Consider the following 23,714-nt stretch of genomic DNA (forward strand, 5'->3'; position numbering starts at 1 on the left):
CTTAGTCTCCACTTAGTATGATTTCACTGGATCGTTATTGCTATATGTTTAATAAATTATAAGTTTTTAAGGACGCAAGTCAGAACACGTAGAACAAAATAAAGCTAAATTATAAACTTATGTTTTGCAAACATATTTTTTTATCTTAGAGGACAAAAATTAAAAACCAACACAAATAGAAGCAAAAGTGCAAATGAACCAATTTTGGCACCTAAAAAGTGGCAGAGGCCCATCAGATCAAATCACTAGTGATGGGCCAATAGTTCACCATATTCTTCTTAAATTAATTCATGGGCCACAACATGGTCTATCATGCTCCTACTCTTCATATTCGGCCCAAAGATTTTCCACAAATAGGCTATAGTGGAGTCGGTATCTGTGCTGCTCGATTACTTTATTTGACGTCTATTATCGTTCATCAATATTTGATATTGATAATTTACCCACTAATATTTAGATAAATGGAAAAACTATATTTTGTTTTTGTTGAGCTTTAAACTCTAATATGTCATGACATTTACCCAATGCATTAATCTCTAAGCATATCTTTGAATCTTAACAATAGATGGTTTTTTGGTTCAAATTGCATTACATTTTTCTTAGAAAATTTCTACTTGCATTGTGGTTTAGTCTAAACTTTGTCTTATATAATTGATCATAGTAGCGAAGTTTAAATTTTCACCAAGAGAGTTAAAATATAAAGACGTAAGAATACAAAAAAAATTAAAAGGATTCAATAAATAGATTTATGGAATATAATTTTCAGGCGAAGGAGTGTCAATTGCTATCCCTTGGACAAGGATGGCTCCAACACTGGTTTATCATATCTAATACTCTCTGTATTTTAATTTATGTGATATTCTTTCCTTTTTAGTCAATTTCAAAACAATAAAATGTTTCTATATTTATTAACAATTTAACTTTAAACATCTCATTTTACTCTTGATGAAATAATTTACATTCACACGAATATCTATAACTTATTTTACGTCACAAATTTTTCCTAAAAAAAAATCTTTCATTTTTAAATTTCATGTCAAAGGACCATTTGTCTACGTCGTCAACGAGTGGATTGCTTCCTAGAGGAATAAATCTATCTGTTGGGACAAGCTTGATATACTGTCTTTCTTTTATCAACAGGTGATATAGTTACATTGCAATTATTCTATTTGTACGAGTCCAATTAAACACCTTCACATAAACAGAGAGGAGAGATGAGGGAATAAACTGGGGGTGGCAAAGGGCGGGTTGGATCAAGTTGGGCGGATCATCATGGGTTAACACAATAATTAGGTCAAGACTCAACCCAACCCAAATTAATTTGGATCAAAATGGGTTAGATAATGAATTATATAACGGGTCAAGACTCAACCCAACTCTATTTTTACTAAGCTTAATTATTTTATTTGTTCTTTTAAACTATTTTAGTACCTAGTAAAAAAAAATATTATGACTATATTTAACATATCAAATTAAAAAAAAAAATTAAAATATTGTAATAAAATTTCTCATGGGTCAATTCAGATTACATATCAACCCAATTTATAATTGATTAAAATAGATTGAACTAATGCATGGACGAGTCACTAACCAACTCATACTTAAATAAATTAGATTAAATTAGACGGGTTGAGTTTGATTTTGCCCCTCAAATAAACCTCATTATTAGGATAAGCTTGTAACCTTCAATCTTAAACCAACCCCTTTGGTTACCCACAACACCAAAACAAATGATTAACCAACAAACATACTAGAATAGCATGACCAACTGATAAGATGCAGACAGTTGTCAGAAAAAACCATGTGCTATTGTAGTAAAGTCAATAAATATGGTGAGATCTTAGCAACTTGTGACTTGTCCCCATGTTTTTCTTGCATGTGCAAAAAGGTTGTCTTGACACAATTTTGATGGATAGCCCCTTTTAACTTTTGCTTTTCTTTTGTGTAACATGTGAACATAAAAATTCCTCCAGACAGGATCACTTCTAATTCCATTAAACAATAGTATGGACTACTTGTTTATGCACCCAAAATAAAACATTATTTAAATAAGATATAATACATAGATAAATACTTTAACTTATATTTACTGATAGTTGAATTCCTTAAATTTTCATCGTGACTGTATAGACATTTTAACTTGACACAGATGCATCTCCCAAATACCTAAACCGTAAAAATGCACATATAAACATCTTTAAGAGAGTGCAATCTCAAAATTGGGATGTTTGCGGGACAAATTCAAACCAAGTTAAGATAATTAGATGTACAATTTCAAAGTTTGTGTTTAATTGTCACTTAAGGCCAAACTAAAATGTCTTGTCTAATACGTTATGCCTTTAGAAAATAATTAAGGTTTCTTCTTATTCAAGATTAGATTTTCTAATAACTTGTCCAAATACAATTCACAATATGGATAAGAAACTGAAGAATGAAGAAAATCTGGACAATGAAGTATATATACTAGAGGAACTCCACCTTAAAAATGATTAAATTCCCCCAATATGCATCCAAGAACGTGGCCTAATTGTCAGTGAAGTAGGTGAATATCATACGATATAAGAGTATAACAGGTGGCGAAGCCAAGATTATTGTTAAGAAGAATCGAAAGATAATTTATACGTTTCAAGAGGATTGAACATATAGTATGCCTATCTACATCATGCAATTTCTGATGAAAAGGCGTCAATTTACTCCCCTCGGACAAAGTAGATCCGCCACTAGGTACAAGTCTAAGATAAACAAAAAGCATTAGATAATTTCTTCACATCAATCTAATCCTTAGTATATAGAGCATGTAGTAAATACATTCGTTGGTGGAAGGTAGCAGCAAGTATTCATTGAAATAGTAAAAGTGTGTACAAACTGCCCTTAAATTATGCCATAAAATGTGCTCTAAAGAATCTAAAATGCTTCTCTGCACGTAGTATGCACACATCTTGCAAGAATTTCAGTAGATAGAGATGCCTTCAATATGACATTGGTCAAAATTACAAATCTCACAGAGTGGAATCTAAAGATAATACACAAACTTTACCCCTACCTCCCCTACTTTAATCGTTGTTTCCAATTCACCCTCAACTCAAAAATAAAAGTTACTTAGAGAAGGGTAGCAAGAACCATTGTTCAAAGTAGGCAGTTTGGCCTGATAGCTTGGATTCAAAAAAAGACAAAATTCAAATTTGAATAAACAACATAACATACTACATACAACTTGCTTAGTTTTGTCATCTACCAATCAATTGATTCAAATCCAACTTGCCAAATGCACACTTAAGCCAAAAAAAAAAAATCAAGTAATAAGTCATAATAAATATGAACAAAACAATCAATGCTACAATTGAAGCATTGACATAAAAAGAATTGACAGTATAAATACAATGGAAAACTTATCTCATTTAAAAAAGAAAAAAAAATGTATATTGACCAAGTAAATCATCCCTCTTATACAATTGTTGAAGCATTCATATCTTAAAGAGTTAGGTTGAAAGACTATACAGAAATGGAGTTTCTTGTACTAAGAATTTCCATTGAAGCCTTTACTTCCACTGTATCCTCTACTGTCTTTCTTCATCCGACCCGTTTCCATTTCCGTCGTGTGTTGGCCTTCGCTACTTGATCCAGACGGGTTTAGCCCATATTCACTCGTCGGATTACTGTACTGATCGCTACTGCCATATTCTTGACTTGTCGCGAGTGCCATCTTCCTGAATTTCTTCATGTCTTCATTGTATTGAAGTGTGTCATAATCTGAACTTGTATATGAACTGTATACTGTGCTGTGGCCAGGTTTAATCCCTTCATTAAGGTCCGATAACGAGACATCTCCTTCCAAGGCTCGGAGAACCTGCTCAATTATACCGTATGAATTTAAGATTACGGATATTATGTCTAAGTTTGCAATCTACATCTTGACCAGGGCGGAACTAGCAAGGGCCCAAGTGGGTTTGATTGAAAATGACACTATTTATACATGAAGTAAAAAAAACTATGTATATATAGTTGATGTTGAAACCCTTCGATTTCTTTGTGTGTTTACTTCTTCATATTTTGACCCCCTTAGTGAAAATCTTGACTAGAGCATCAAACATAGAGTTTTTAAGTATTAATTCAATATTTATCATTTGTACAAGGTTGCAGCTCATCTTAACTCAAAACTTCATCGATGCGTAATATGTTTTCCTTTTAATGATTATTTGCTACAAATAAAATAATCTTTAACGCAAAATGGAATTTCACCTGTGTCATTCGTGGTCGACGCTTTGCTGAATGACGTACGCAAGCAGCACAACAAGCAACCATGCGAGCCATCTCGTTATGGTTATAATCATTTTCTATCCGACGATCAACAAGGGCATCAAACTTTTCATCTTCTAAAGCTCGTGTGAGTAATGGCCGTGCCTGAAACATACAGAAAGCAATTTCTTTGTGACGACAACAAATTACTCAAAACTGCAAAACTGGTGGAAGAAGGAAAGGAAATCAAATACGGCACACATGTCTGCATAACTACTCACCCAGTCCACCAAACTATCTTCAATGTATGATTGATTAGAGTCAACAGGACGACGCCCAGTTATCAACTCGAGAAGCATTACACCAAAGGAGAATACGTCTGACTTCTCCGTAAGCTTTCCAGAGGATGCATATTCTGGAGCCAAATACCTAGGGGGTTGACAATAATGAAGAAACATATTCAGGTCTACTTGATGATCGAATGGAAACTACGCAGCCGGCCATCGGTCATTAACATCGACCAATCACTAGAATACCAATAACAAGATTAAGATTAAGGAAGTAACTAAATATCACACAAGAATCCAAGTCTTACCCAAAAGTTCCCATCACTCTGGTGGAGACATGAGTATTAACGTCAGAAGTTAGCTTGGCAAGTCCAAAATCAGCAACCTGAGAAACAAAAAGAGCTTCTTTGAGGAAACAGGATTTAATAGATAAGTACAACTAAATTCAGCTTCAGATGGCATCATAATGTATAATTAGCAAAAATCAATTGTCATTGATTCAAAAATCAAACAAACAAAATGGTACATGTTCTACAATCCACATGCAAAAGACCGCTACCTTAGCCTCAAAATTAAAGTCGACAAGTATATTAGCTGCCTTGATATCACGATGAATGATTTTTGGTTGGCCTGTGAAGAGAAAACAATTCATTTCACATATTGAACACGTAACGTAAAAGGCTAGAAGGATTATAATATGATTTAAGAATGAGAAACAGAGAAAAACATACAGTCTTCGTGCAGATATGCCAGTCCTTTAGCTGACCCTAGAGCAATCTTTAGTCGTATTGGCCAATCCAATGGAGGCCTTCCCTTTCCTAAGATATTACAAGTGGAGAAGAATTTTGGTTAGTAGACAGATCAAGCATGATCAAGGTATGTATTATTTGAGAAAAATAGATTTACCATGTAAATGAAATTCCAAAGTGTTGTTCGGAACAAACTCATAAACAAGCAATCGCTGAGCCCCAGTAATGCAGTATCCAACAAGAGACACGAGATGCTTGTGATGTACTCGACTAATAATCTCAACTTCCGCCTGAAATTCACGTTCCCCTTGTCCGCTTCCAGCCTTAAGCTGTTTAACTGCAACTTCTTTCCCATTAGGAAGAATTCCTTTGTGCACATAACCAAAACCACCTTGTCCAAGCAGGTTAGCATCTGAGAAGCCATCAGTTGCCCGAACCAATTCCTCGTATGTGAATGTGCTCTGTGAGAAACCTAAGGACATGGCAGGAGAAGGTGGTGGAAGAGCAACTTCCGATCCAGAATAATTCGAAGAAGCTCCACTACTGTTCATGTAAGATGGAGGCTGAGGTGAAGGTGCACGTACTGGAGCGTGTGAAGGTGGTAATGTCCCTGCTGGTGGAGGAGACGGTTTAGGGGGAATTCTAACAAAATGATCTGCCGGAGGTGGAGCATTTTGCTGCCAATGTTGCATTGGCCCACCATGTGGATCAGCTGACAAATAACATTAAAATTAGTCATTACTCATGGCAAATGATCATCGAAACTCTGACTAACTACAGCAAACATCAAAAGATATTAACTATCAAGTACAAAAATATATAAAATCCTGTTTAACAAACAAATATGTTGACCAATAAAACTGATGAATAACCACATATACTTTGAGCGTCACTTATATTTATAGAACAAAATATCATATATGCCAACGATAAACTGTTTCAAGGCTCTCAAAACACCCAAATAGTATCAAGATATTTGCCTATTATTAAGAAATTATAACGTGTAAGTGCATATAATCAAAATTTATCCATCAACTTTCAAGTTCATCATTTCTTATAACACCTAATTATCTGAATGTCTGGTGCTTAAACCCCACAAAGCCTCTCTAGAATGAAACTAAATGGTCAAAAAAGTTTACAACCTCCTTTTAATTATCACAAGAACTGAAATTGTACATAATGGAAGAGAAATTTCTCTCACAATGCAAAATTTGGTAAATATTCACGGGAAGATTATCATTTCTTTTATGACCCTGATGTCCGAGCCAGCTTTCGTGAACCTCGATGGAATGGATCACCTAGTGTTTTTGTCTCTGCTGGGATTTGCACTTGAGACCTCATCAACCACTTCATTGCCCAAGAGTTCAAGTGACTATATTATATATATATATATTATATATATATATATATAATATATATATATATATATATATATATAGCTAGTGTTTAGCAGTAGATTTTGAATCATATTTTGAAAATTTATCTTCTGGATATAAAATTTGATAAGATAAAAGCCTGATCTTCAAAAAAAATTCCAAGAAAAAATGCATGTCCAAACACAACTTCAAGAACTCAAATTTTAATGTTCAAGTCTCAACTTCAAAATCTACGGCTAAACAGGGGCATAAGCAGATCTATTCTGCTACCAGGCACTAAAAGCTCAAATTTTCATGCATTTTCAACAGAATCCCCCAAAAAGTACTAAATAATCCATCAAAATGTGTAACATATAATTTATAGTACCAAATCACTGAACAAATTCAAACAAGATCTCACCTTTGATCCCTTGTGGTGGTGGAGGTGGAACATAGTAATTTACTGGTTCATGATTTCTCCTCTTCTTCTTCTTGCAAAATATGAATAACAAACTCAAAATTACAAGAATGACAACACCCCCAATAGCAATTCCAACAACAACCCCCGTCGATATTCCCGATGACCCTTCATCTGACGGCGGTGGAGACAACGCCGGCGGTGATTGTCTTCCTCCACTAGGTGGCGACGGAGACGTCCCTGACCCAGAAGGTGCTGGCGGCGACGGAGAAGAACCAGAAGGAGGAGATGGGGTTGAAGGGGTTGTAGAGGGTGGAGAAGGAGACCCAGATGGAGCAGGGGTTGTCGGAGTTGTTGACGGAGGAGGATTGGAAGACGGAGCAGGTGTAGTTGGTGGAGGCGGAGAGGCTGAGGAAGCCGGTGGAGGAGTTGTCGCTGGTGGTGTCGGAGTTCTTGCTGGTGGAGGAGCTTGAACAGGAGTCGACGGCGGAGGAGCTGCTGCAGGTGGTGTCGGAGACGCCGGTGGCGGAGCTGTTGCAGGTGGCGTCGGAGACGCTGGAGGGGGAGCGGTTGCAGGAGTCGACGGTGGAGTAGAAGAATTACTAGGAGGTGATGTAGGAGCCGGGGAGGTTACCGGCGTCGGAGTTGACATTTTCCGGCGACCCTCTATATATATCTATCTATATGACTGTTTTAAAAAAAGGAGGAAAAAAAACCCAGAAATCAAATCAAACAATACAAACAAAACATGGTTAAAAATCAAAACTTTGTTAAGAAAATTGTGATTTTCTGCAAGAAATTCAGATAACTTTTGCTTCTCTCTATAGAATTGTACTCCTTTTAGGAGAGAACAGGGAGAGAGAGAAGAAAAAAAAGAAAACAGACTCCAGTATACTTAGTAGTAGTTGTTAGGAATAAAAAGAGGGAAGAATAAGCATGAAAAAAGATATTTATTTATTTATTTGTAAAATTACTTTTATTTTTTTAATAACTCTAACTTTTGTGATTTGTTTTTTCGATTTGTTTATGTTAAATCAATAAATACATGATATAAATTAAAAATATAGATAATTATTATTTAATTATATTATTTCATTCGTCTGAATTTATGTAATATAATTTAACTTGATATAAAATTTAAGAATTAAAAATTTTGAAACTTGTAATATGTAATTTTCTTTATTAAACTAATTGAAAAGAAAACTTATCATATAAATTGAAAAAGATGAAGTAATTAATTGCTAGTACTACATTCTCTTTTATACGTTTTTTAAATAAACATAAACTTCAAAGAAAAATTGTGACTATTATCATTTATGTCTAAAGATATAATATATTTTCTTTAAATATTTACTCAATTAAATTTTTTGTAGTTTTCAAGAACAACTACTAATAAGCATATAATGTAATTTATCTTAAATTAAAATGATAATTATTTTTGAAATCACAATATATAATTTAAGACAAAAAAAAATATTTCTTTACTTCATTAAATTACTTAACAACGAATAAACTATAATGATTTGGCAAAAACACTCTTTGCAAATAAATATTTACGCAACATTATTTCTCCGTAAATAAATGTCAATTGAATCAATAAAAAGTAACACAAGAAAATATGTAAATGATACATAAAAAAATCTTACACTTTGTGTTTTAATATAAAAAAATATGTAATTATAAAATAATATTTATATTAAATTATAAAGTCAAATTTTGTCCATAAATAAGTTGATGATTATGGTAAAAGATATTTTTAAAAAGTATCCATATATTCCAATTTCAAGGAAGCTAGAATTAAGGCGCATTTGATGGCTTGAATCCACATGGTCGCCGTCGGCCGGCGAGGGAAAAATAATTGGACCGGTCGTAACACGATTGGCCCGCGCTTTTACTTTCTAAATATTTTATTTAAATGAATTTAATATATTAAGAATAACATATTATTAATATATTTTTCAAATTAACATATTAGATTTGCTATAAAAATTTAACTATTAGTATTTAAATGTCAATTTATCATGGTCCATGGATAAAAGCTCACTCGTATTCTCATTAAATCAATAAATATATGTTATTTTTTAAAAATTTTAATCAATAATTATGATGTCGAGATCAATTTGTGTATATTTCGATTAATTTTACGAAATGTATGTTACTTCAAATCAGTAATGTATATCCGATAATTTTGTCCACTCAAACTAAAATATAAAAAAAAAAACTCACACAATATTTTATCTCTGATGAAATTTAATTCTGATATTCAATTTGATTTCATTGTTCATTAGGTAACATCCTTAAATATCAACGTATGATATGCACTTATTTTGACTTAACAAAATTTAACTTGTGCATATCTTAACGATAAAAATTTAACCTCAACGTGTGTTTTCTATCACTTAACCATGGCTGAATAATTTATAGTTTTACTAAACTAAGTTATTTAATCATAATAAATTAGATTGAATAGATATAAACATTCGAGTACTTCAAAATTACGTCTAATTAGTCACTCAAATTATTCACACATTCCTAACACTAAATAATTTATTTTTTATAATCACTCAATAACCTATTAATTAGTAGAAAAATCTTGGCATATAAATATAGCTTAGGTTAAAGTAAATGATTAGTGCGAGACTAATTTGGTTTTAGATTTAATTAGTCAATGATTAGTTAACGTGTAGTATTACATTTTATTTTTTTCCTTTTTTTCTCTTTTTGTTTACACATATAGTATATTTAAGTGTTGAAGATTAGCCTTAAATGTCGAGTAAAATTGCAGAAAAACAGCTGGATGCCTGGAAACACCACCAAACATCTAATTACAACGCGTTTTTGCAAATTAAGAAATAATAAATCATCCAATTAGTAAAATTAATAATAATTAAACTATCCATAAATAGCTGATTTCAGAAACTTCTAGATTTTTCTAAATATTTCTTTCTTCAAAATATGGTCAGCCCATCAATATTGGATGTTAGAATATAATATTATACATTTATATGCATTCTGGTTTTTTTCCGGAGAATGTTTAATTGACTTTATCAACTCTAATATTAAATTTTGTGATGCGAGGAATTTCGTCCCACATTACAAGAAAGAAAAAAAAAAAAGTTTTACATAGAAAGACGTCATTTATCTCTTTTACATTAACTTAAATAGTTTGAGATAAAAAAGTTCTTGTGTTATCGACTATCAGACGCGAACTATCATCTTTGTCATCATTTGGCTTGATTTTTTGGCTTCGACTTCGTATTCACTTGGCCTCATATATATGGTTAGACATCAATTTCAAAATCTCTCTATTCTGAAATATTTTTCCCCAACTATTTTATATAAAAAAAATTGGGTTTGAATTTTGCTGAAATTTGAAGCATCGTTGTTAACATGTCAAAGACCAACAAATAAAGTAGTAGTATAAGTTGCACGATTTTATTATTCAACGACAGACAATTATAGACCTATTCTTACGTTAACGTTATGTTATTATTTCTGTCAATAAACAATTTTATTGACTTTTATATGTAGCTGAATATATATATATATATATATATATATATATGAAAGAAAATATTCTTGAATATTGGCAAATGACAACTAGATGCCAGAATAATTTTGAAAGGCTGAAGAATATTAATATGCATGCATGCTCAGCAAATTAACATTCATAGTGGTCATAATTATAATATGAAACCCAATTAAAAAGGAAAAGTCCAAGGACCCGACCCGTTTGATTGTAAAAATTATTCACTTTTTTTTTGAATAATATTATGTTACTTTATTCTAAAATTAAAGTGTGTTCAAGAAAAATTCAAATCTTGATTGAAGTTGTATTTGAATTTAGAATATAACTTATAGCCTATTTTTCAATTATTATTTTTCAACATTAAAGAATGAACATTATTTCTAATATATTATGTGCAGAAAATGTAATTAAAACGCAAGACATGATAAATAAACGTGGTCTATAATTTGATCTTTGCTAGTATTTATGTCTTAGACACATTATTCTATATGGCATAATATATGTTCTATGTGACATAATATAAATTAGTTCAAGTGTACCTCAGTCGAATTGACATGTAAGTCACGTGTGTTTAATTATTCAAATTTATACAAGTTTAAATATCTACTTATATATACTTAAAATTAAAAGACATAAATTTAAATTAAAACAAAATTAAAAACACACATTTTTATGTAAAAAAAAATTATTTCTCATTGGTGTTAGAAGCCCTTGTGGTCGGACCCTTCTCCGGACCCTGTGCATAGGCGGAGCTTTAGTGCACCGGGCTGCCCTTTCCAGACCCCACGTTGTGCGATTACACTAGGTTGTTGATGGTGGTGGTGTTAGAAGCCCGTGAAGCCCCAACTAAATTTGGACCAGGCACTGCAGGCTCCATCTCACGACCCCGACCCAATGTGACTGGCACCCACTCTAACTCTCCGGTGGGAGAACCATTCTAACATCCCAACAACAACAATTGCAATGTATACACAAGCTTAAAGATGCGGAAATAAACACACCCTAAAAATTGAAAGTCATCCGTACCAAAACTCTAACTAATAGTCAATATAAAAAGGGAAACACTCCCAAAAATCAAGTCATAATTCTAAAACAGTGTATGGAATCTTAGTCCTGAAAAAGGAACTAGAACATAGAAGAGTCTATGGTAGCTTGAAACAAACAGCTCACCCTTGAACCCGAATAAGCTCACTCTTCTAACCGAGATCTCTCTATAGCCAGCTGAATATGTCATGTACTCAACAAAATGGCAGAGCAAGAGTAGTATCAGTACACAAAAACAATGGTGTATTGGTAGGATCACGCGGTTAGCCAGTAAGCGGATCATAGACACGTAAATTCAACACAATAGGCATATACATATACAGAATAAGTCAACTAATCTCAAGTTCAACTATATTCAGCAATATTACAACTCAATATCCTCCACATACTCTAACTTCACACAGAGGTCCTCTCAGGGGATCTACAAATAATCCACTTTGGGTCAGAACGTAATACCCGATCCAAATATGTATCGAAATATGACATCCGATTCAATTCGGAATGTAACACCCGATCCAGTTATGTGTCGGAACATGACACTTGATCCAATTATGTGTCAAAACGTGATACCCGATCCAAATATACCACAATCATAATTACATTCTATGTACAACATTTATGTCACTAAGAACAGGTTCATCATAAAAACAGGCCAACAAGTGATCATTTCACACATAATCTAGCATGTTTCCCTATTCATATACGCGTATGCATATCATGAAGCAATTTAACAAATGTATGAAACACATACGAGAAACTAGACAATCACCTACCTCAAATTCACACTTCAACAACTTTACAATGTAAGAGCCTTCACACCTTAGGCCAAACCCATTATCCTAACTTCACCCTAGGGTTATTTTCCACCATAGATTTTCAGTTCAAACCCTCCTCAATGATTACCCACCATACTTTCTAAGTTTTAGGAATCAAAGTATGAATTTAGGTGTAAAATTCTTACCTTAAGCGTGGAAATCCATGAAAACTTGTTAGAATTCGCCCTAGGTTGCCTTTCAAAGTCTAAGAAATTAATTTTTCAGAAAAAGACCATTTCTGGACTTTGTCACGATTTAAGTCGCGACTGTCTCGCTCTGGCAGGACCCATCTTGATCTGGCGGCTCCGCTCTAGCGGAATATCCAGAAACAGTGAGCTCAGAGTTTGTGATCCAAGCCCCTATTTCACAACACACCCCTTCCAAAGACGTATTAAAATATATCTTTTACGCAAACTTTAATTTCGGGAGTTTTACTCGGCCGAATGCGATTCCGCAAAGGCATAAATGTTCCATATCGTCTTGACTATTAGCCTATCCAATCAAATTAGAGGTTTGACCTACAATCATTCACACGATTACCCTAGATTTCACTTGACTCAGAATTCGTCCAAGTCTGGCCTAGGCTAAATTTTTCTGAAGTTACTATCCGAAGTTTTTTGGCTTGAAATCCTTCCCTATTGGCCTATTCCTAACGAGGTATCAGGTCGTTACACTCCATTCGGGGCGGCTCAATCCCTGTCAATATATACAACTCAAACTCAAATAGAAATGTTGTACCTCTTTGGTGAGCTCTTGGTTGTTTGGACTGTCCACCGTGTTTGACCTTCTTTTTTATATTGTTCCTCTTGTTTTAATTTATTTATCTGATTTTAACTTGATATAAAAAAAATTAAAAAATTAAAATTGAATATTATAATTTTAAATTAAAAATATATTAAAATGCACCAAATATTTTTTAATTTTATGGTCTTAAAATGCTAGATGAAAAGTTGTAATTACACGGTTATCACAAAGGGAAAGACAGATTCTTTTTGGATGGACTAAAAAAAATAATACAAGTAAATTTTTTAAAAAAACTTTACATTTTTTTATAAAGTTGCTTAGAAAAAAGTTACAATTAGTTGTTAATAAGTGTGGATTTGGTAAACTAAAAAGTTTGGTAACTTATTCCAACTAGTTAATTAGAGCACACTAGCTAATATAGCATAAAACCACACCATTAGTTATAAGTACTTCACGTTTCAAACATTTTTATAAATAACGACGTCATTTGTTTGGGTATATATATATCACGTTAAACTCACATATCCTCTTGTTTCAACATTTAAACATAAAAGTGTTTGATAATGCCAAAAATGATAACATATTAAGTATTAACAATGATAAAAGTAGTAATTTCATATGAAAACTTGAGATAATTTGATATTAAGGAAGTGAAATATTTAAAAATTCTGCTTTAAAATCTTTAGATGTGGCAAACGTAAAAAATAGTATGAAGAACAAAACTATAATACCAAATGATTATTATGCAATAAAAAATAAATTACAGAAATTTTATATTCCAGAAAACGACAACAAAAATCCTTGATTTAATAATTTTATGACAAAATTATATTAACTTCGAAATATAATAATTATTATATCGATATGGTAGGCTGGAATCACAATGACAGAAAATGACACCTCTCAACAAGTCTCTGTTGCATATAAAAAAAAACAAAATAAATAAATAAATAAATTGAATTTATCACCTTTAATTTAATTATTTTATGCAATCTTACTTACTTGTCATGCAAATTGAAAAATAGAGTAAACAATACTAATTATTATTCCTTAATATTAATTTTACTTAATGATAGTGTAGTTGTATATTTGTTTTGTCCATTATTATTTTATTGTCATATCTTTCATGCGATTTTATTTCGAAAATATTTATTTTGAGCCAAGATTCATCAGAAATAATTTTTCTATTTCATGATAATAGATATTAATTATTTGCACTTTTGCCTCTACTTGTGTCGCTCTCTAATTTTTAGCCCTTAGGGCAAATAACTTTTTTTTTGGTAAAAACATAAATTTATATTTCCACATTATAATATTTTATAAATTTTATGCTCCACGTCCATAAAGAACTGATATCCTAATAGACATAAGATGAATTTCTAAAAGTAAAAAATTAAAATCAGTCCATTTAAAGTGCGTATCGTGTTGTTGGTTCCAAAGACGGAGGCAAGATATGTTGTTATGTTGTTACTGAATACTCCCTCTATTTCATATTAATTGAATTTTTAAGATAATGTACGCATATTAAGAAAAATATTTAAAAACAAAATATGAATCTTATTTTCCTCTATTATCTTTTTGTTTAATCAACATCATAAAGATGATTAAATGTGAAATTATAAATATAACTAGTCATTTATTAGAGTATAACTTTGTAAATAGTGTAGTTTACTTTTAAAAAATTACAAAACTCCATTAATGAAAAGGGTAAAATGGAAAAAGTTTCAAATATTTCTCTTGAACTTTGAATAATTCAACTATTTTGAATAATGAAAAAATCTCTAGAAATTTAGTTAATATGGAATAGAGGGAGTATTAATTAATTACGGAAAAACCTAACATTCATTTGGTAACCAAAATAAATTGGAAAAAAAAAAGATTTCAAAAGAACAAGTCATGTTTCCACCTGAAATACAGGATACAAGACAAATAAAAAACTTTGGTCCAACTTCAATTAATTAATAGTAACAAATTTAAAAAGAAAAACTGTATCTAAGGTCCGTTTTTTTGTTGTTGGAAAAACAGCATATTGCACCTAAACTTACGTTTGACCTTTACGTTTTTTTAAAACAAAATTAAAATATCCATTTAGTCATGAAACTTGTGATTTTTTTTTAAAAAAAAAAATTGTTTTCAAAGTGAAAATGTTATTTGGAAGTAAAAGTTTTATTTAATCATAAGTACAACTAGAATTATTTGTAATTTACTTGTGAACGATTTAATTTTTTTTTTAAATAGTGATTTTACTATTTTCTACGCATAATATCCCATAAATGTATCTTTTTCCTCCGCTATCTCATCGTTTTATTTTCTCTAGAAACACACAATTATGGAATTGGCTATAAAAGATTAATATTTATGGTTTTAAATAATAACTCCCCCTCTCTCCACCCTTCCCCAAACTATTTGTTGGAATTTTTAAAACTAGTTATGTTAAATTATTTTTTTATTTCTCAAATTCAAGATGATTTTTTTATTATGATTATTTTATCATTGGTAGTCTTTGAAAACTACAAATACCTCAGTCATGGGGAAATAACTTGTAAATAAAAAATATTAAGTGAAGAAAAATTATACATTAAAAAAATAAATAATAATAAAATAATCAAAAAATATTAATTAATAAAGAAATATAACCAATAATTTTACGAAGGGAGTAAATTATACTAATCTCTATGTTTTATGCTATTTGATCGTTGTTGACCTGACATACTTCTTAAATCTTTTTTAATTGGAGATGTATTTTGTTAAACTAACCTTATTCATAATGTTTTGAAATTTTTAATTTGATTACCATTATTTTATGAAATTATTTCATACTAAAAGTAATATATATAAAAAAAGCTCTTTTAATTTATTAAAAGAAATAAGTAAAATAAAATAGTTATTATTAATATAGAGGTCAAGTAGTATAAACGGGGACTAAAGAATATTACCTAACCGACAATCACGGAATTGGCTATAAAAGATTAATCTATTTCTGGTTTTAAAGAAATAAATGACATTATTAAATTGACCTCTGAAAAGGATAAAGTTTTCTGGCAAAAACATAATAATGAATCCATGAAGGAAAGAAGAATTTACCAATCATAGTATGGTCAAAATATTGTCATTATTTTTTGTCTGGTAAGAAAAACCATGTGAATGACAGCGTGATTATAGGAACTTCTATTAGAAAATAATATTAATGTAATAACATTTTTCCTTCCTACCTCATACCTATTAGTTAAATAGGCAGTGGCAAAGCCACATGTAAATGTAATTGAAAATATGTTTTATTTCCTTTTTAATCACTATTGTATAACACCAACAACTATATAATTATAAGAAAATTGAAAAAATTGAAAATTGAAAAAATCGAAAGAATCGATTAAAATTAAAATAAAAAAATTGACTTTAAATTAATTTAATTTGATTTATAGATTTAATAAATTGATTTGATTGATTTTGTTATTTTTTAGTGAAAATCTAAACCAAATTAATATATGTACACCCTATCTATTAGCCTATTCATAATTTATGTACACCCTTATGAAATTTATGAATTCTGATAATTCTTGGAACATCTTAATTCATAATTTGAAATTTATGAAAAGCCATCACTTTTATAAAGTTCTTAAGATGGAAGAAATAGAGTGATAACTTTTTAAATTGATTAGTAATATATTTTATTTGGATAAATTTAGTGTGGCATTGACTGAAGCAGAGATTAAGTGAGACTTGCTACACATACTATTTTCAAGAGAAAAAATTTAAAATATCTCGGATCTCTTATTCAAAATATCGACGATGATGCCATGCATCACATTGGGGCTGCTTGGATGAAATTGAAGTTTGCCTTTACGATCTTGTGTGATAAGAAGGTACCATCTAAACTTAAAGGTGAGTTCTACAAAATGATAGTTACACTGTCCTTGTTGTATGGGGTAGAGTGTTGGTCAGTCAATAACTCACATATTCAGAAGATGCATGTTGCAGAGATGAGGATGTTGAATGGATGTGTGGGCATAATAAGAGTGACAAGTTTAGGAATGAGGTTATTCGGGGGAAGGTGAGAGTGGCTTCGATGAGGGAAAAGATGAGGAAAGCGAGACTGAGATGGTGGGCATGTGCAAAGGAGGTGCGCCGACGCCCTATTAAGGGGTGAGAAAGGTTGAATGTAGGGGGTATGCGATGGGGTAAGGATAGGCCGAAAAAGTATTGAAAAGAGGTGATTAGACATAATATGGTGCAACTTCATATTTTCGAGGGCATGACTTTAGATAGGAAAAAATGTTTATATTGTGAACTCAAAAAAAATAAAATAGTTCAACTCTAATTCCTAAAAAGGATTTGATTTTAACTTGTTACTGTTTTATTCCATACATGGCCCAACAGACAACTCGCTTTCATTGGGCCTTGGGCAATTTTGGCCCAATCAAAGAATGTGATGGACCTGATGATTGAGATATGGATTGTGCTGAAAATAGTTGATTTCGATTATAATAGGAAAAACTACCTAATTAATTATTGGGAAAACTACAGACCCTTTAAATAAACTATTTACCATTCCATATTTTTTTCCTAAATAATTCCTATATATACCCCTTCGGCCAAACTAATTACCCCTGTACCCCCTTTAATTATTTTTTAAATTTGTTCGCTGACGTCAGCGTTCACCCTACGTGATATCGATAGGGTATCATATACCGATGAAATATCAAAGAGGATTAAACTCAATTCTATATGACACCAATATGGTATCAACATACCAACGGAGTATCACGAAGAATATATATACTAATTAATTTAATAAATAAGATTGTGATTTTAATAATTTTCTCTTATTTGTTTTATTTTTATTTCTTAAAAAAGAGCCCAATCTTATATGATACTGATAAGGTATCAATATATTATTATGGTATTATTGAGGATTTTAAAAGTGTCTCGTTAAGGGTTTTCAATATTATTATAATATACGACTATACTATGGTGGTATCATTTATGTAATATCACAGTATATATATATATATACTGTGATGGTATCATTCAACATTTGTATGAAACGATCCTTAATGATACCGTGTTAGTATATGATAGTTTTCATGGAGATATAGCTGAAAGATTAAAGTTGACATCAATGACACCATGACAATACATAGATATAGTGTGGTGGTATCATTAAGGACTGAAACAACCTTAATGATATCATGTCAGTATATTGATACTGCGACGATATTTTGATCGCGAATCTCATGTCTTGAGAGGTATGAATTGTAAAGGGGCATTTCTTTGTAATTATTGAATTGTAAAGGGGTATTTGTTTGCAATTACTTTGATTTATGGGGCATGCGCTTAGATTTCCCTTAATTAATCAAGTATTCCTACTATATTTATTAATTCTCCCCATAGTTTGAAATATTTATATATTGTCTTAGTACTTCATAACTTCATCCCAGATTTCAAGTTAAATACATATAAATACATATTTTTTGCTATCAGATACGCTGAAATAGGGAGAGAGGCGAGCGAAATTTGTCTATGTATCCTAGATACATACGAATTCACTTGGATACAGTGTATCTAAAACAAATTCAACCTAATTTTGATCCTATATATTCGAAATACATCTAAATGGATGTATCAGGACGCACCAGATACATATATCTGAAATCCAAAATCTGATAAGACTGATGATACCGCAAACTAGCATGTATCAAAATAATTAGCTCATAACTAGTGAAATTTTTGTAAGTTATCCAATTTAATACATACAAGTGGGTCAGCCAATTCAGCTAGTAATTGATTTTGTATTCAAGGAAGACTATTTCGTCCTACCTTTCTAGTTTATCTAGTTTAAAAACCTTCAAAGCCTAACATCCTTGCAAGCTTTGATTCTTTCATATCTCTAACTAAAAAAGAGGTTACCAAACAAGTGAAAATGTACTCACCTCTTCTCCTTCTTAGCCTCTTATACTTCCATTCTTCGTATTCCTATATTTGAAATCAAAACAAGCTCTTTTCTAGCAACTTTGATAATGATTTGAAGATTCATTCAACAAATAAGAATGTCTTGATTTCGATATCAAGTTTGAATGAATCATTTCACCCGATTACAATAAAATGAAGCTTGACACAAGTCAAAAGGGAGAGCAAACAACATATAAACTATTTCCTCAGTGTCAATTTGATTAATTTAAACTTTTTACCTGATATGTTTAAAACAAAAAAAATATTAGATATTTTTAGATCATAAGATTTTTATTTTTTTTTAAAGATTCGTCAGATAAAAACTAGACAAATAAATACTCCGAGTAAAATAACCCCAAAAAAAAAGAAAAAAGAAAAAGGGCCACAAAAAAGGAAGGTGGACAGCTATGAAAGCCATCAAATTGGAATTTACTAAAAAAATCACCGGCCACAGCTGCTAGATTTGGCCGAGTTTCCGTGCGGCATCTTTCATTTCATTTCATTTAAGTTTTCAGGCGCAACAATGAATCGCCTATGACTTGTTTGACGAAATTCCTCTGAGAGAGAAAAAATAAATTCTTGTGTTTTCCCTTTACCTTTCCATCTCTGTTCTGTTCTTGAAAGAGGGGGTGGAAAGATTCAAAGAGGTAATAGAAAAGAAATGCAGAAGACACGGGATCAACGTTCAAGATCTTCCAAACCCATAACCATTCATGGGTTAGCACAATCTGGGGATGTTGTTGCCTTTAAAAAATTGCTTAATGAAAGCCCGTTTCTTCTTAATGAACGAAACCCTGTTGTAAGATCTATCTCTTCCTCTCTTTGGATTTATGTATTAGTTCTAATATTCAAGAATTGCTATATGTATACAATCTTTCTTGGCTCTAGCATTTCCATAAAGGGGTTGTTTTTATATCTTGAGCCATAAAGGTGGTTTCTTTCTATCTGTCCGAGCTTTGGTGGACAGAGTGAACGGAGTAGCTTTTGCCTGTAACCTGCTATGTATTGAAAAAATCACGAAATATCCTATGAATATTTGATTTTGAACCCGGTTTTTAAATTGTATAGCAGCCTATAGGAACCCATAAACTTAAAATCTTGGATTCGCCTTTAGCATGTAGCCCGTGAAATTAGTCGAGGTGTGGAAGATGGCCTGGACAGGATGATTATAGGAAAAAGAATATTTGTAGGCTTTATTTATGTATGTAAACATGTTTGGATAAAGAAATGTGCGTTAAAAGAAGCCAATTTTGCAGAAAGGAAATGTGTATCAAAGAACCCCTTAGTTACATGATTATGAAATCCTGGATATTGCGTATTCTGAGGAAATTCCAGTTGCATAGTGAGAGTATGTTCTAGAAATCCTCTGGGTTATGTTTTATGTATGAAATTGGGAGCTCCAACCCTCAGCAATTTTGGGCAAGATTTTATAGTGACATCAATGAATAGACGGAGGTTAGATATTAACAGAAGTTTAAAAACATTTGAACAATAAGGATATTGTTATCATTCAGATGTTGTTCTGGTTAGGCTAATATCTGTTCGAGTTATTAAGTTTGAATATGGCTTATGATGGCCCCGACCCTGATTATGTCTGTTCATATGCACAGCCATAGACAAAATCAGTTTGCCCGCGTTATACATACATAAGAGTTAATTTTACTATGTTAGTGTAGTTTGTGAAGGCAAATATGGGATATCATGGTCAAATGCTGATATATAGCTTTTTATTTGGAGTTATGCTCTGCATTTTATTGTTTCATGCTGTTGATGTTTTACTTAGATATGGAGCTGGGGTTGTGATGTCTTTGATCTTTCTTGCCTTTTAGGTTTCCTTGGGAAGTTCCTAGAGGGGAGGGAATGAAACAGGGTACTGATAGTTTTGTAGAAGTTTGAAAGAGTGGGCTACTGATCATGTTTACCTGGTCATAGTCTTGTGAAAGCTAGTTTAGATGATTGCTTGCGTAAAGTATTTTCTTTATATTGTTTGCTACTTTTCTGGATGCAGATGGTGCAGACGCCTCTTCATGTTGCTGCTGGTTACAACAATGTTGAAGTACTCAAGTTTTTGCTCAGTTGGTCGGGGCCAGAGAAGGTGGAGCTGGAAGCCAAGAACATGGTATGTAAAGTAATCTATCAATTGTATAAAGTTGCATATTCTTTTGGAGCTAACTGGACATTGTCGCTTGTGTACCTTCTAGCTTTCTTGTTTTCTGGGGTTAATATTCTCTGCGTTGCAGTATGGAGAGACACCAGTGCATATGGCAGCCAAGAATGGTTGTAATGAAGCAGCAAAGATGCTTCTTGCTCATGGTGCTCTTGTTGAAGCCAGAGCCAATGTGTGTATGTTTACTGCATCAGTTGTGATTGGTCCATGAACACATGCTTCTCGATTTGTTCTAATTTTTATTTTCATGGGACTTTTTGCAGAATGGGATGACTCCGCTGCACCTTGCTGTTTGGCACTCACTACGAGCCGAAGACTATTCAACAGTAAAGACATTGTTGGAGTATAATGCAGATTGTAGTGCTGAAGACGATGTACGATAGAATCCATTTGTTAAAAAGATCCTATTCCTTTTCTGGTCATTGCTAATTATGAAATATATGAATTGCAGGAGGGCATGACTCCTATAAATCATCTCTCTCAAGGCCCTGGAAATGAAAAATTGCGCGAACTTCTCCACCAGTATCTTGATGAACAAAGAAAACGTAAAGCCATTGAAGCATGTAGCCAGACCAAAGCTAAAATGGATGAACTTGAAAGCGAATTATCTAAAATTGTGGGGTTAGACGAACTTAAACTGCAACTCCGCAAATGGGCAAAGGGGATGCTCTTGGATGAGAGGCGTAAGGCCCTAGGGCTTAAAGTCGGTGCAAGAAGACCACCCCATATGGCTTTCCTTGGTAACCCTGGAACAGGTAATCAAGTCTATATTACAATTTATGAACACAAACATCTTTAGTGATATGTTCTATCATCAATCATCAGAATTTCAACTATTTGTTCCAATACGGCAGAGTACAATGTTTCACCTGGTCTATTTATTGAAAGGGTGGGGCCAATTATTAATGGAATTCCTTGTCTTCTCTCTGTAAAATACTCTCATAGTGTTAAAGAGAAGCAAAAAGATGAGGTGAAAAACTTATTGAAATAAAGAGCGTACCTTGTAGCTCCTGGTTACGTCAGCGAGACTGTTGAATGTAGGATGTGTTTCACCTTCTTTTATCTTTGGTGTATGCCTTGCAAACTTATGTGTTTGATTAATATCTTCTAGGTTGATTTATTAGTTTTTCGTGATGGTTCTATTACAGGAAAAACTATGGTTGCTCGAATTCTTGGAAAATTACTTCATATGGTTGGGATACTTCCCACCGACAAGGTGACAGAGGTGCAGAGAACAGATTTGGTTGGTGAATTTGTTGGTCATACAGGGCCAAAGACAAGGAGAAAGGTAGCTTTCCGTGACTGAAGTTTTTTCACATTTTCCTATAAATATTTTGTCTTCTATGTTACCGAGGTTTGAGCAAATATGCAGATCCAAGAAGCGGAAGGGGGAATTCTTTTTGTGGATGAAGCCTATCGATTAATACCTATGCAGAAGTCGGATGACAAGGACTATGGTTTGGAAGCACTAGAAGAGATAATGTCTGTTATGGACAGCGGGAAAATTGTAGTAATTTTTGCGGGTTACAGTGAACCAATGAAGCGTGTGATCACTTCTAATGAAGGTTTCTGTAGAAGAGTAACAAAGTTTTTTCATTTTGACAATTTTAGCTCTAAAGACCTTGCCACAATTCTTCATCTTAAAATGACCAATCAAGCCGATTGTAGCTTGCTATATGGATTTAAGTTGCATCCTTCATGTAGTGTAGATGCTGTTGCAGCACTTATCAAGAAAGAAACCACTGAAAAACAGCGCAAGGAGATGAATGGAGGTCTAGTCGATCCATTGCTAGTTAATGCAAGAGAGAATTTGGACCTGAGACTCAGTTTTGACTGTATAGACTCAGACGAACTACTAACGATTACTCAAGAGGATTTACAAGCTGGTCTGCAATTGTTATCTCAAACAGGAGTGGCTTAGTTGTGACTTCTCTCCGAGCCAAATAGAGCGTGGAACAACGAGTTGTCACAGAAGTTATACGAAATATTCTGGGAAGAAAGTTATAGAGATTCTCCTATATCCGACCTTGGAATGGATATTAGCTAGAGGTAGATTATTGCAGACTTGCAGGTCTGTCTGTTCTCCATGGATTACTTCCTCATGAATTTCTCTCTTCTTTTTTCGTATATTGCAACCTTGTATTAGTTAGTTCATTGCATTTATTCTTGCTTTTAAATATCCATTTAAATTAATTATTTTACGTAAGATATTCTTCATGTTGTTTGTTATAGGTTGGATGAAAATTGTTGTATTGAACTGCTACAAAAATTGTATTCTTGTAATGTTGGGTTCCATATTGTAATTTTCTAATGCAATTTTCTGCAGTTGATGAGGTTATGCCTTAAAACTTAGTAATCCATTTCGTCAGAATGCCTTCAATTTTTTGTTATATTGGTTCTCTAAATTAAGCCAAGGGGTCT

At 32.4% G+C, this 23,714-nt stretch overlaps 2 protein-coding genes across 2 annotated transcripts; one reads left to right on the forward strand and one right to left on the reverse strand.

The window, feature by feature from the left end:
- Nucleotides 1-3,290: 3,290 nt before the first annotated feature.
- Nucleotides 3,291-7,917, reverse strand: LOC129870253 (proline-rich receptor-like protein kinase PERK1). Its single transcript, XM_055944954.1, has 8 exons — nucleotides 7,049-7,917; nucleotides 5,430-5,984; nucleotides 5,255-5,341; nucleotides 5,083-5,153; nucleotides 4,832-4,908; nucleotides 4,518-4,665; nucleotides 4,240-4,401; nucleotides 3,291-3,847 (listed from the first exon to the last, which is right to left on the reverse strand). The coding sequence occupies exons 1-8, from the start codon at nucleotides 7,695-7,697 to the stop codon at nucleotides 3,518-3,520; spliced, it is 2,079 nt and encodes a 692-aa protein (XP_055800929.1). The 5' UTR covers nucleotides 7,698-7,917; the 3' UTR covers nucleotides 3,291-3,517.
- An 11,655-nt stretch (nucleotides 7,918-19,572) lies between these two features.
- Nucleotides 19,573-23,596, forward strand: LOC129870730 (uncharacterized). The gene is made up of 7 exons (XM_055945580.1): nucleotides 19,573-19,925; nucleotides 21,135-21,245; nucleotides 21,367-21,465; nucleotides 21,557-21,667; nucleotides 21,745-22,048; nucleotides 22,442-22,581; nucleotides 22,666-23,596. Exons 1-7 carry the CDS (start codon nucleotides 19,788-19,790, stop codon nucleotides 23,212-23,214), a joined length of 1,452 nt encoding a protein of 483 aa, XP_055801555.1. The 5' UTR covers nucleotides 19,573-19,787; the 3' UTR covers nucleotides 23,215-23,596.
- Nucleotides 23,597-23,714: the final 118 nt, after the last annotated feature.

This window comes from Solanum dulcamara, chromosome 10 (assembly GCF_947179165.1).
Source record: "Solanum dulcamara chromosome 10, daSolDulc1.2, whole genome shotgun sequence".
Classification (NCBI taxonomy): Eukaryota; Viridiplantae; Streptophyta; class Magnoliopsida; order Solanales; family Solanaceae; genus Solanum; species Solanum dulcamara.

Excerpts from the sequence above, each read along its gene's own strand:
- LOC129870253 (XM_055944954.1), bottom strand. The coding sequence starts at position 7,697 with ATGTCAACTCCGACGCCGGTAACCTCCCCGGCTCCTACATCACCTCCT. Across the intron at positions 5,154-5,254 it reads GGCATATCTGCACGAAGACT|GCCAACCAAAAATCATTCAT; the intron begins GTATGTTTTTCT and ends TTCTCTTCACAG. Across the intron at positions 3,848-4,239 it reads GTCGACCACGAATGACACAG|GTTCTCCGAGCCTTGGAAGG; the intron begins GTGAAATTCCAT and ends ATAATTGAGCAG.
- LOC129870730 (XM_055945580.1), top strand. The coding sequence starts at position 19,788 with ATGCAGAAGACACGGGATCAACGTTCAAGATCTTCCAAACCCATAACC. Across the intron at positions 21,246-21,366 it reads AGCTGGAAGCCAAGAACATG|TATGGAGAGACACCAGTGCA; the intron begins GTATGTAAAGTA and ends TCTGCGTTGCAG. Across the intron at positions 22,582-22,665 it reads GGCCAAAGACAAGGAGAAAG|ATCCAAGAAGCGGAAGGGGG; the intron begins GTAGCTTTCCGT and ends GCAAATATGCAG.